Source organism: Brachyistius frenatus, unplaced genomic scaffold, assembly GCF_029030835.1.
Source record: "Brachyistius frenatus isolate BFR_SWC_R1_liver_20210118 unplaced genomic scaffold, ASM2903083v1 Contig_21, whole genome shotgun sequence".
NCBI classification, from domain to species: domain Eukaryota; kingdom Metazoa; phylum Chordata; class Actinopteri; family Embiotocidae; genus Brachyistius; species Brachyistius frenatus.
Window position 1 is genome coordinate 3067777 of NW_027210620.1, and position 10877 is coordinate 3078653.

The window sequence follows — 10877 nt, forward strand, 5'->3', positions numbered from 1 at the left end:
TTCCTCCTCCTCCTCCTCCTCCTCCTCACTGAATCTCTTTCCTCCCCAGCTTTCCGCTTTTAAGTGCAAGATTTAATCGGATCACTTCTTGGGACTCCTCTCGAAACATGTCCGGTGTAACTGTGTTATCAAGGAACAATCTGTGCTGCTTCCCTCGAAGCTCACCTGCTTCCTCCTGCCTGGTTATTGATTGTCTTTTTTTATTTTTTTATGAGGTGTGGGACTCTAATCAGTATTTTAAAAGCTCACGTGATCTTTTACGGTGTTGATGATTCTTTTTTTTTCCCTCTCTCCCCTCTCTCTCTCTCTCTCCCTCCCTCCCTCTGTCTAACCTCCTTCCCTCTTGTGGTCCTGCCTTTCCTGTTTTTTTTTTTTTTTTTCCCTCTTCGTTTTTTCTTCCGGGTGTTTTCTAGCGGTGGCCCCCGGGCCCGGTCTGGGCCCCGCTCCAATGTCCCAGTTCGGAACCATCTCGCGGCAGATTTCGCGGCACAACCCCTCCAACTCCTCTGTCTCTATGGTTTCGGCCACGGGCACCTACCGCCGGGCGCCGTCGGTCACTTCGCAGTTCTCCTTGCAGCAGCAGCAGCAACTACAGCAGCAACTACAGCAGCAGCAACTGCAACAGCAACAGCAGCAGCAACAACAACAACAACAACAGCAGCAGCAGCAGCAGCAGCAGCAGCCTCATATTAACGGAGGCACTCCTGGCTACGGCCAGAACTCAAGTAAGGCCCTTCTGTCTCCAGCTTTCAACCTCCGTTATAGATCCTGACCCGTAACTGAGGCACAAATTCCTCCAAAACCCGGCACAGCATCAGACTAAAGGGAGCTCAGCTTTGTAGCCACTAGACCGGTACTTCAAGTTTACTCGTGCGCCACAGCTTCCTGAAGGTCGCGCTCGCTTTCTTGTCAGAATTATCGACTTTTTGTTCTTCTCTCCCCCTCTCTCCCCCCTTTAACTCTGAGAGTGCAGGTTAAGGCTTGTTTAGTTGTTGTTGTTGTTTTTTTTTTTTTATCTAGCTCTGGCATGTCTTTTAGTATCGAGGGTTCGCTTCTTATCCATCAGTATTATAGTACGTCGTTTCGAAGTGAGTTTGCACACGGGATTATGATGCCCACATTTGGTGATGGGATCTTGGTTTGCAAATTAGTTAGGTGGGGGTCAAGAAAAAGCGAAGTCATCGTTTGTTTTGTTTTTTAATTCAGTTTTTTTTAAAGGGGAGAATTGCTTTCGCCTGCTGCTGCTTGAGATAGCAGCAGCAGCAGCAGCAGCAGGAAGAAGGAGGAAGAAGGAGGCGGAGTTAAAGTATCCTCTCGACATGCCCGAGAGGATACTTCCCCTAAAGAATGAAGTCACGCTTTATGGATTGCATTGATCGTGATCGCATCCAGATGTGGCCAGATGATCGCATTCCGATCGCGGCGCACCAGACGGGATAACATGACACAGATGTTAAATCCAGGTGTGGATGTGGTTCTAGTTCCTCATCAGCCTTGAGGTGCATTTTACAGACACGCTCAGTCCTCAGTGTCCCTGAACTTTGGGAAATGATCTGGGAAAAGTCTGAAAAAAAAATAATATATATATATATATATATATATATATATATATAAAAGTTTTTTTTTTTTTTTTGGATGTTACTACAACAGAAGGAGAGTTCAGCTGCTCTGCTCTGGGAAAGGGGAGGGGGGAGTTTTGAGAGGCGTGCAAGGCAAACGGCGCCCCCTTCTGGCCACCGGCAGCGCTTCCCCGGGAAACGGTCTGATTGACAGAAATCAAAACGTATAATCCGCCGTTGATCCCCCCCCGGATGCCGTGTGAAATCTCATCACGGCCGCAGACGTCACTGAACTTTTCAACCGGCAGTTTGTGTGTCTTGATCCGTGGAAACGTCGCCGTAGACAGACGTCAGTCGTTTTCTCTTAATAATCGGGAATTTTCACGTATAAAACCTTTTAAAAAAATATATATATATATATAATAGAGGCCACACATTTCAGCACTCGCTCTGCTGCCACTGTTTGCGTGTACAAGCTCACAATTCCTGCAAGTGTGTGTGTGTGTGTGTGTGTGTGTGTGTGTGTGTGTGTGTGTGTGTGTGTGGGACTGAGTGTCTGAACTGTCCTCTGTGTATTCTTGGTGACTGATGGGCTTTTATCTCTCTTTTTTTTTTTTTTTTTTTTTTTCCTTTTTTGTCGCTCACTCTCTCGGCCTTCCTGCCTCTCCTCTCGCCGGCTTGCAGTGTCTATCGCTCCACCTCCTCCCCCCATGCCCCAGCTGACTCCACAGATACCTCTGACTGGCTTTGTGGCCAGGATGCAGGAGAGCAGTAAGTGAATGAAGGCTAAAGACACACTCAGTACTTTCCTCCTTTTATCTGTGCCAACCGTTCCCCACTCCCAGAACAACCCCCCAGCATGCATTGTGCTAGTCTGTCCTCTATGGCCTCACTGTTGAGAACTATTAATAGGCTACCGACCTCTTGCAACAAAGAATTGTTCAACTCCGTGCGCAAAATGTATTCATATGTAGCTCGAAGGCAACTTGAACTGCTATTTGGAGACAGATTTTTTTTTTATTTCTACAGAAACAAAAACTGAACTGTAGTCGGGGTCTGATACACAGTTGCTGGATTCATCTCTAGCTTTGCAGTGGAAACACTGAATGTACTTGTAGCACTGCAGGGTTGAGGTGAGGTGAATGATAATGTTTTTTTTTTGGGGGGGGGGGAACAGTCCCAAAAGGTCACCACCGAGGAGCAGAACTGGAAGAGATGGCACTCTCTGCTGCCCCCTGCTGGTTCAAAGCCTGCACTATAGAGAAATACTACAGTTTAAGAGTCTTACTGTACTTCAGCTTGAAATTTCACTAGTGCTCATTTACTTTAAGGCTAAGGTTTAAAATGATGGTTTGGTCTTTGTATAGCTTATTTTCGTCAGTTTGGATGCTTGTCAAACGAACCTTTAACCTGCTGAATGGCATGAATCGGTGTATACTATGTTCATAAATCATGTTTTATCCCTTTTTTTTTATTTATTTTCTTTCCCTCCCGTATGCGCATGCCTGAGTAGATTGTCAGAGCCACAACAAGAGGAACACAATCTACATGAACCACTTAAGATGCTTAAACATCAAAAGTAAACCGTGTCATCGTACTGAGCGATCCACGGGAAGTCTCGCAGCCCGCTTTTCAAACACCTTCTGAACACAAACTCGTCTGCATGTCCTTGGCGTTATACGAGGCGCGATCAAAGAGTTTAGAGACTGTTCCTGTTGCGTGTCAACGGTGAAATCGAAAAAATGCGCGCAAACCAGAGGTCACAAAAACGTGGCGTAACCCGAGTGCTCATGTTGAGAAATGAACGCAACTCGGGGTACTCGCTCATGAGACTTGCAGCTTCCACCTGCTCCAAATTCATTGAGGTACTACGCTCCATTTTCCTGCGACAGCAGCAGTCTCAAAACGCCAAAATTTAGCTCGCCTCTCGTATATTTTCTGCATGACTCCCGCCGCCGCCGCCGCCCTCTCCTCGTTTCCCTCGGCAGGTTCGTTTTAATCTTACGAAATCCCGACCGATTTCAACAAAACAAATCTCAACTTCAATCTCGGCAGTTGCAGATACTCCGACTCCACCTCCCCCTCCCCCGCCGGACGACATGCCCATGTTCGACGACTCCCCGCCGCCCCCGCCGCCTCCTCCAGTGGATTACGAGGAGGAGGACGCTGCTGTCGTTCACTACAACGACCCCTACGCGGACGGAGACCCGCAGTGGGCCCCCAAGACCTACGTCGAGAAAGGTTTGCTAAAATACATACAAATTATAATAATTCGAGTGCTTCGGAGTCGGATTAAAGCCTTCCTCTAAAACACTGGCCATTAATCCTCCCCCCCCGCCCACCTCCTTCACTAGTGGTGGCCATCTACGACTACGCCCGGGACAAGGACGACGAGTTGTCTTTCATGGAGGGGGCCATCATCTACGTCATCAAGAAGAACGACGACGGCTGGTTCGAGGGCGTGTCCAACGGCGTCACCGGCCTGTTCCCCGGCAACTACGTGGAGTCCATCATGCACTACGCCGACTGAAGGGACCTCGCAGAAAAAGTACAGTCTATTTATTCAGTCATATCATAATCCACTGAGAGACTGACCGCAGCAATCTGAACCCTGAGACGCATAGACATAACTGTATGATCCCCTTTTTGATATGACAATGTTCTTTTCCCTTACTGATTGCAAATAAAATGAAAAGTAATATCTATTTAGTTTATTTTGGTGTTATAGGGGACGGGTTGGGAGGAGTGGGGGGGGACATTTATGGAATATGTAAAAAAACAAAACAACACAACAAGCTGAAGGATGCGCGACGACGTCTTTGCCCGAACAACAACAACAAAAAAACGCTGACTTTGCGAACAAGAATATTGGACGGGAACAAATCAAAGCGTTGAATGTCGCGTCAGCAGTTTCAGCTGAAGTGTTCGGACCGTCGGTTGTATATAACGTGAGCCGCAAGCCGCGCTCGGGTCTCTGTAATGTAAATTCAGTGAATGTCGATTATATGATTAGTTTTCATTAGTGGTGCCCTCCTCGACTCCGCGCGGAAAATAAACGCAAACGATAAAGACATTTAAATACTGTAAATGGCATTTCAAAGGCACAAACCAGTCCCGGCGTTAAAGCATGTCAAAATTTTTATAAGGTATTATGTAATCTTAAGTTTATTGCCATTATGTTGTAAATGTACTCACCTCTTTGTTTTGTTTTTTGTTTTTTTATGACATTGTTGAAATCACTGAACTTTTTAGACTCTGAAGTAAATTACAGGCTTTCCCCCTGACCTCACCTTTTCAAATGCAGATTTGCATTCGAACTTAAAATTTTCAAATTAAAATGGAGTTTACCTTTTTTCTTTTTTTTGCATTTAGATCTGTTTGAAGCGAGAGAACACTTTCTGTTTTGCCACTATTATGAAGCATTTTAAGATTATGTCACATCACTGTTGATTTCATACTCCACACAAAATCTGCAGGCAATTCTTGAGTTCTGATAAGTGATAATTAGACAGTCCCTCCAGGATTTCGCTGAGTTTCTTTGTGATTAAAAAAAAAAAAAAAAAAGTTTGATTTCTCAGTGGCTTTTCTCCAAAATTGTGCTAAAATTTGCGGGTTTTTTCCAGTAATTGCGCGAATTAGCAAAAATTGCAAGTTGAGGTAAAAAAAAAATTAAATTTTTAATCTCTACAGCCTAATAAAAAAAAAGTATATATAATCATTACCTATATAAAAAAAAAAAAAAAATCAGCATGCTGCACATCACGGAAATAGATGGGAATATTTTAGTTCTCTTTTTTTTTCTTCTGGAATTCAAAGAACTTATGAGCTCCGACCGAGTTCAAGAAACATTCTTGAGACATAAATGTGACGTAGCTTTGCAAAACTGAGTCTGTGACTGCGATATAAAAGTGCTTTAAATGCATTTTGAATAATAATTTAAACACGAAGTGTAATTTCTTACAAGTGTAAGGGTGTAAAATAGAAACCGCATAATCTTACAGGGAAGTGCGACACGTGGTCGCCTAATTCTCGTATAACCACATTTTCCCATAAACCCCCGGTCACTTTCGGTTTTGAAGTTGTCACCCCCCACCCAGTCAACCGACGTGTGGTTTGTTTTGATGATGAGTTTTAAATAAAAAATTTTTTTTTTGCTGACTGTAAATGAAGTTTGTTTTTGCAAAAATTGCCCGAGTTCCCGCAAATCGCAGCGGAGGTTGGTTTTTAAATTTGCATTAAATGAATCGTCGCAAGATCTCGGATCTCCTGGAGGGGGCTGCTTCGACGGGAACTGTCCCGCCCCGACACTGCCGTTCACGTGCGGTAACGTAGACCCGACAAAAACAACCTCCAAATACCTCGTCAGTCTTCCCGAAGCAGCAGTGACCTGCTCCGGGTTTCAAGGGGCCGTGTCGAATGCGATGAACACGCGACGGTAAAACTCAAGTAAAAATCAGCATTAGGTGTCACTCAGGTCCAAGAATCCTCTCGATCACGTTGTATTTTTCTTTCTGTCCGCCCCCCCCCCCCCCACTCGTACATCTAACATGACCTCGTTCTTTTTTTTTTTTAGACATTCCCCGCAGCAGTCAGCTTTTACCATTTCAGGATACCGCAGCTAATGCCTTGAAAGTTTGGCCCAGATTCTTTTCATTTCCAACATAAAAAAAAAAAAAAAAAAGTCAATAAAAATGTGTTCCGGCTCAATTTAATAGGTAGAAAACAAACAAACAAATATATCTCTCCCTGCCCTTCCCTTTGTATATATAATATGTTGATTGAAAAATTAATGTACAGTCTTTTATAATAAACAATTCTATGTACAACGTGTGTGTCGTCACTCGGGGAGGAAACGAGACGGAAGCAGCGGTTTGGCTTAAATTAAAAATAAAAAAAAAGTTGGTTTATTGAGCGCACAGTCATTGCAGATGTTAAGGCCTTGGTTGTTACAGGGCACTTTGCATTACAGAAGTAACCTCAGAACATTTCACAAAAGTCCAAAAATAAGACCACGTGACTCGTTTGGCCTCTTGATGTGTGGACGGATCTCCAAACGACATCGGAACGGATCCAAAAACAAACACGACGACGGAGACGGAGACGGAGACTCACTTCCCGTCTCATTTGGAATTAACGGAAAAACAATTCTGCAACGCCGCCGCCAGCCGGCGCCGAACCGCCACGTAAACTCGCCGTGAGCGCTCACGGTTTCGCCGGTTCGAGCCGCGGCGGGACGTCGCAGTTACAGTACTGTAAAAGCAGTGAAGGTTTGGGCCGCGGTTTCGAGTGACATTTGTGACTCAATTCCAATCTTGAACTTATTTTCCAGTCCGTCACCCTGATTCCATTTAAGGAACTGGAAATGACAATAATTTGCACCAAAAAAACAAAACAAACCCAAGCGTGTACAGTTTTTGTTTGGGGAGTGGTCGAGAGAGCGAGAGAAAAGGAAAAGAGAGCGATGAAGACGGTCAGAGAGACTCCCCTTGCGTTCGCCGTTTCGTTCTTTTCAAAACCTGCTCGCGGCTTTATTCCCGCGGCAGTTGGCGGTGAAAGCGTCACCGGGAGTCCCTCCGAACCGAGCTCCCCATCGCTTCTCCAACCGGTTTATTTCTGTGCCCACACCACGTGAGTCGTCCTTTCCACAGGGAGCTGCCTGAAGAGGAGACGGGGTTCACTTGTCTCTGGTGAGCACCATCTCGGTGAGCCGGATGAGGGCGTCTCGCTCCGCGGACGGCCTGAGCATGCTGATCTGTCTGATGGCCTCCTGGCAGTAGCGCTGGGCCAGGAAGCTGGTCTGCTGCACGCCGTCGCTCTGGAACAAATCAGAAGGTCGGTGGTTCAGTCCCCAGCTCCTCCTGTCCACGTGCCTAAAAGTGTCCTTGAGCAAGACACTGAACCCTAAAAAAAAAACACAAAAAAAAACTCGCTCCCGATCGTTCGCCGTCGGTTATGTTGTAAGTCGCTTTGGATGAAAGCGTCGGCTAAATGTAATGTAATGTCAAGTCTGACTGTCCCCGAGCGATCCAGACTTTTAAACCCCACCGAACGCGTGGAGAGACACTTTGACCTCCCAAGAAGACCTGAAGCTGTAATACTGAACGACGTGGTACCTGAAGGACGTACTGCCAGGCTCGATCTACGTCTCCTTTGGAGCTGAAACGTCTCATGATCATCGCGTGCAGCTCGGGAAACTTGAGGAAGGACAGAAGACGGTGAAGACGGTGCGTTCTGGTGACGTCCGGCTAAAATGTTCATCTTTTCAAATCGCCGGTGGGGCGTCTCACCTGTTGACACGCAAACAGCACCGGTCCGGTGGCCAAACCCAGTTTCAGATCGGCGGCTGACGGTTTCCCCAACTGACTGGCTCCCGACGTGAAGTCCAAAACATCGTCCACCAGCTACGGGACAAAAAAAAGCACACTTGAATAATTCCATATCATCACCGACACGGCAGGACGCAGCCGGAGATTTCAAATGATCGATCCGCTCTGCTAAAAGATGAGAAGTGACCTGAAACGCGATGCCGACATTTCTCCCGTACTGGAAGGCAATTTCGTGAACTTCGGGATCAGCGTTCACCAGGATCGACACCTTAAATCAACGAGAGCAGGCGGTCAACGAAACAGAAAACAAAAAGAAAGGGCGAGCAGGAAGTGAGGCTGTCCTCCGTCTCTCTGCTATTTGTGTGCAGACAAGAACGTACATACTGCTTTACAACTGTTTGCAATAAGACTCGCCGTCTTCTTGAACGTTTTCTCGAGGTAGTGTTTGAATCTCTCGTCCTCGTTCTCTTTGGAGCCCAACTGCATGAATTCGCCTGAAAGGAGAAGAAGAAGAAGAACAAACGCCCGTTAACGGCCGTTTAAATCTGAAATAATAATAATAATAAAATCAAATCTCTTTAAATTAACCTTTAAATTTTTTTTTTTTAAAATGGAACGTTGCACGTCGTTGCAAAAGAGACGTTGCCGTGCCAACGGCTGGTCGGGTTACGTCACTTTGGTGTTTCTATTGGCCGTGCGATTGCAAATAGTTCCCCCTCCAGTGATTAGTTCCTCTCATGGACGCCTCAGAGCTGCACCCACTGTGTGTGCTAGAAGCTCGGAGGGAGGGGGTGGGGGATTTATACGATAATTTGAGCGGCGTACCGTACCTCTCACCAGGTCCTCTATCACCTGGGACAACACTTTCACCACCGTGATGTTGCCGATTCGAGCCAGCGCCATCGAGGCGGCCGAGAGGATGAAATCTCCGACTAAGATAGCCTAAAAAAAACCAACAAAAAAAACCGGATAATATACCGAGTGACAATCGATATGAACCGAGGAGGAAAGGAAGCGGATTTTTTTTAAAATTTCCCTTACCTTCCTTTCACCCCACATGACATTGATGGTTCTCTTTCCTCTTCGCTTGTCCGAACCGTCTATTACGTCGTCGTGCACCAGGCTGGCAGTGTGAATCATTTCAGAGATCATCGCTATGGCCCTCTGCCCCGGGAGCAAATCTCTGCAGTCGGCAAAAAAAACAAACAGGTCGACGGGTTGCAGGAAGTCAGATTTAAATGGATTACGCTTCATATAATAAACGCAAGAAAGATTTGTCACAAGGTGCGGCTCGGCTCCGGCCAGCAGTTCACTCGTAGGTCGGTTGTGCCATAAATTTTTTTTTTAAAAAAAGAGTCATATTTTGATTTTGGAAAAAGAGCACTTCAGCCATGATGTCTTCTTACCCGGCTCTGTTGCTGTGGATGTTCATGGCGCGGGCCATCAGGACGACGATCATCGGTCGGATGGCTTTGCCTTTGCCATCGAAGTAGTAGTCGCACAGAAACTTCAGCTCTTCTTTGGATACGAACAGCTCCTGCAAAGCGCGGCGATAAAAGCCGCGGCTTTTACGTCGGGCATTATAAAACGAGGTTAACGACACCCGGACCGGGCGACTTACCTTTTTGATATCGTCGTATAAACTCGTCAAGTCTTTCTGCGCCAACGCGAACGGGTCCTTCGGCTTCGCGTCGCTGTGCGTCGTTCTGCAGCAGCGGGACTGACGCGATGGAAACGGCAACCGTGACTTGTGTCTGCGGAGAGAAGAGATACGCAAAACCGTGACCTACGCGCCGTCCGAGAACGACGCACGCGTTTTAATGAACGCCCTGATCGGGGGGGAAACAAAAAAACAAAAAAAAACAAAGAAATGAACGTGCAACTTTTCAAAACTTCTGCTTGAACTCACCTGATTAGAGATAAAGTCAAGTTTAGAGTTTTCGAGCGCGTCTGGGTAGCCGATGGAGGCTGCGCCTGAAAGACAAAAAGAGTTCAGGCACACGCTGCACATCGGACGGCGGAGATGTTGTGATGATTGGTTCAGAAAAATCAGAGATCGTGCAATTTATGTCATGTTTTACATAACCTGAGCTGAAGTCGTTTTCTTATTTTGACCCATTAATGTGTACAGTTGGAAAAGCAATATATATATATATATATATATATATATATATATATTGGTGTCTGCATCAGAACCAGCCAAAATACTTGGAAAATATCAGTATATCATTCATATATCTGCAAGAAATCCAATAATATGGGATCCTTAGTCATCGCTGTTTACTCAAAAAGGAGAATTTGCAGCCTTTTCCCCTCTTTTCTAAAATCCTCAGTTTTGTGAAGGGAGTCTGGAGCCCCGTGAGAGTCAATGTCAAATGAATGAATGAATGAATGAGGTGTGAAAACGTGACTGGGAAGCTGACTGGACACTTAAGAGAAGACAGGTGGCCGAGTCCAAGACAGCTTATAAAAAAAAAAAAAAAAAAGAGGTGTCCTGTGATGTCCCGGGGCAGGTCTCGACCTTTACGCGTGCCCAGAGGGCTCCTGCACACCCCGAACACACCCAGGCAACGGCTCACTGTTCATTTCAGCGATTTTGACCAAAAAACGCAGGAAACTGTTGCTTCAGACGGAATTACGGTGAAATAGTCACGAAATGTCACGGACACGGCAGTGAAACAGCACTCGGCTGAGGTTTTGGACGACCTCAACCGCAGGAAAGGGGAAGGGGAGCCGGCAGACGGGCTCCGCGGCGTGTATGACCTTCCTCCCGGGTTGACAGGGCTTACGTCCCTCCCGCAGAACTCACCTCGTTCCCCGGCCCGCAGCTCCAGGACGCCCGGCCCAGAGAGGACGCAGACCGGCCGTTCGTGTACCGCGAGGTTTCAAACAAACTCGCGGTCGCGCAGTTCGCGGTCCACCGCCGGCAATGCCTCCACCACGGACCCGCCATGTTCCCGGAGTAGCACGCATCGGTAACGCGTTACGGAAC

General features: G+C 46.6%; 2 protein-coding genes across 10 annotated transcripts in view; one reads left to right on the plus strand and one right to left on the minus strand.

The window, feature by feature from the left end:
• abi1a (abl-interactor 1a) overlaps window positions 1–5860 on the plus strand; it is a 46261-nt gene extending 40401 nt beyond the window's left edge. For 4 of the 9 annotated variants that reach the window (XM_069696513.1, XM_069696514.1, XM_069696516.1 and 1 more), the window contains 2 exons: window positions 3615–3800; window positions 3914–5860. In XM_069696513.1, the coding sequence (XP_069552614.1) occupies window positions 3615–3800; window positions 3914–4089 (362 nt within the window). In that variant the 3' untranslated portion in view covers window positions 4090–5860. Of the gene's footprint in view, window positions 1–413; window positions 726–2243; window positions 2331–3614; window positions 3801–3913 lie in introns of all 9 variants that reach the window. The other 5 variants (XM_069696518.1, XM_069696510.1, XM_069696511.1 and 2 more) reach the window with 2 other exon arrangements.
• Window positions 5861–6115: 255 nt separating this feature from the next.
• On the minus strand, window positions 6116–10863 carry pdss1 (prenyl (decaprenyl) diphosphate synthase, subunit 1). Its single transcript, XM_069696528.1, has 11 exons — window positions 10695–10863; window positions 9795–9859; window positions 9507–9639; window positions 9292–9422; window positions 8927–9068; window positions 8716–8827; window positions 8270–8379; window positions 8073–8153; window positions 7847–7960; window positions 7673–7753; window positions 6116–7374 (listed from the first exon to the last, which is right to left on the minus strand). The coding sequence occupies exons 1-11, from the start codon at window positions 10836–10838 to the stop codon at window positions 7234–7236; spliced, it is 1254 nt and encodes a 417-aa protein (XP_069552629.1). The 5' UTR covers window positions 10839–10863; the 3' UTR covers window positions 6116–7233.
• Window positions 10864–10877: the final 14 nt, after the last annotated feature.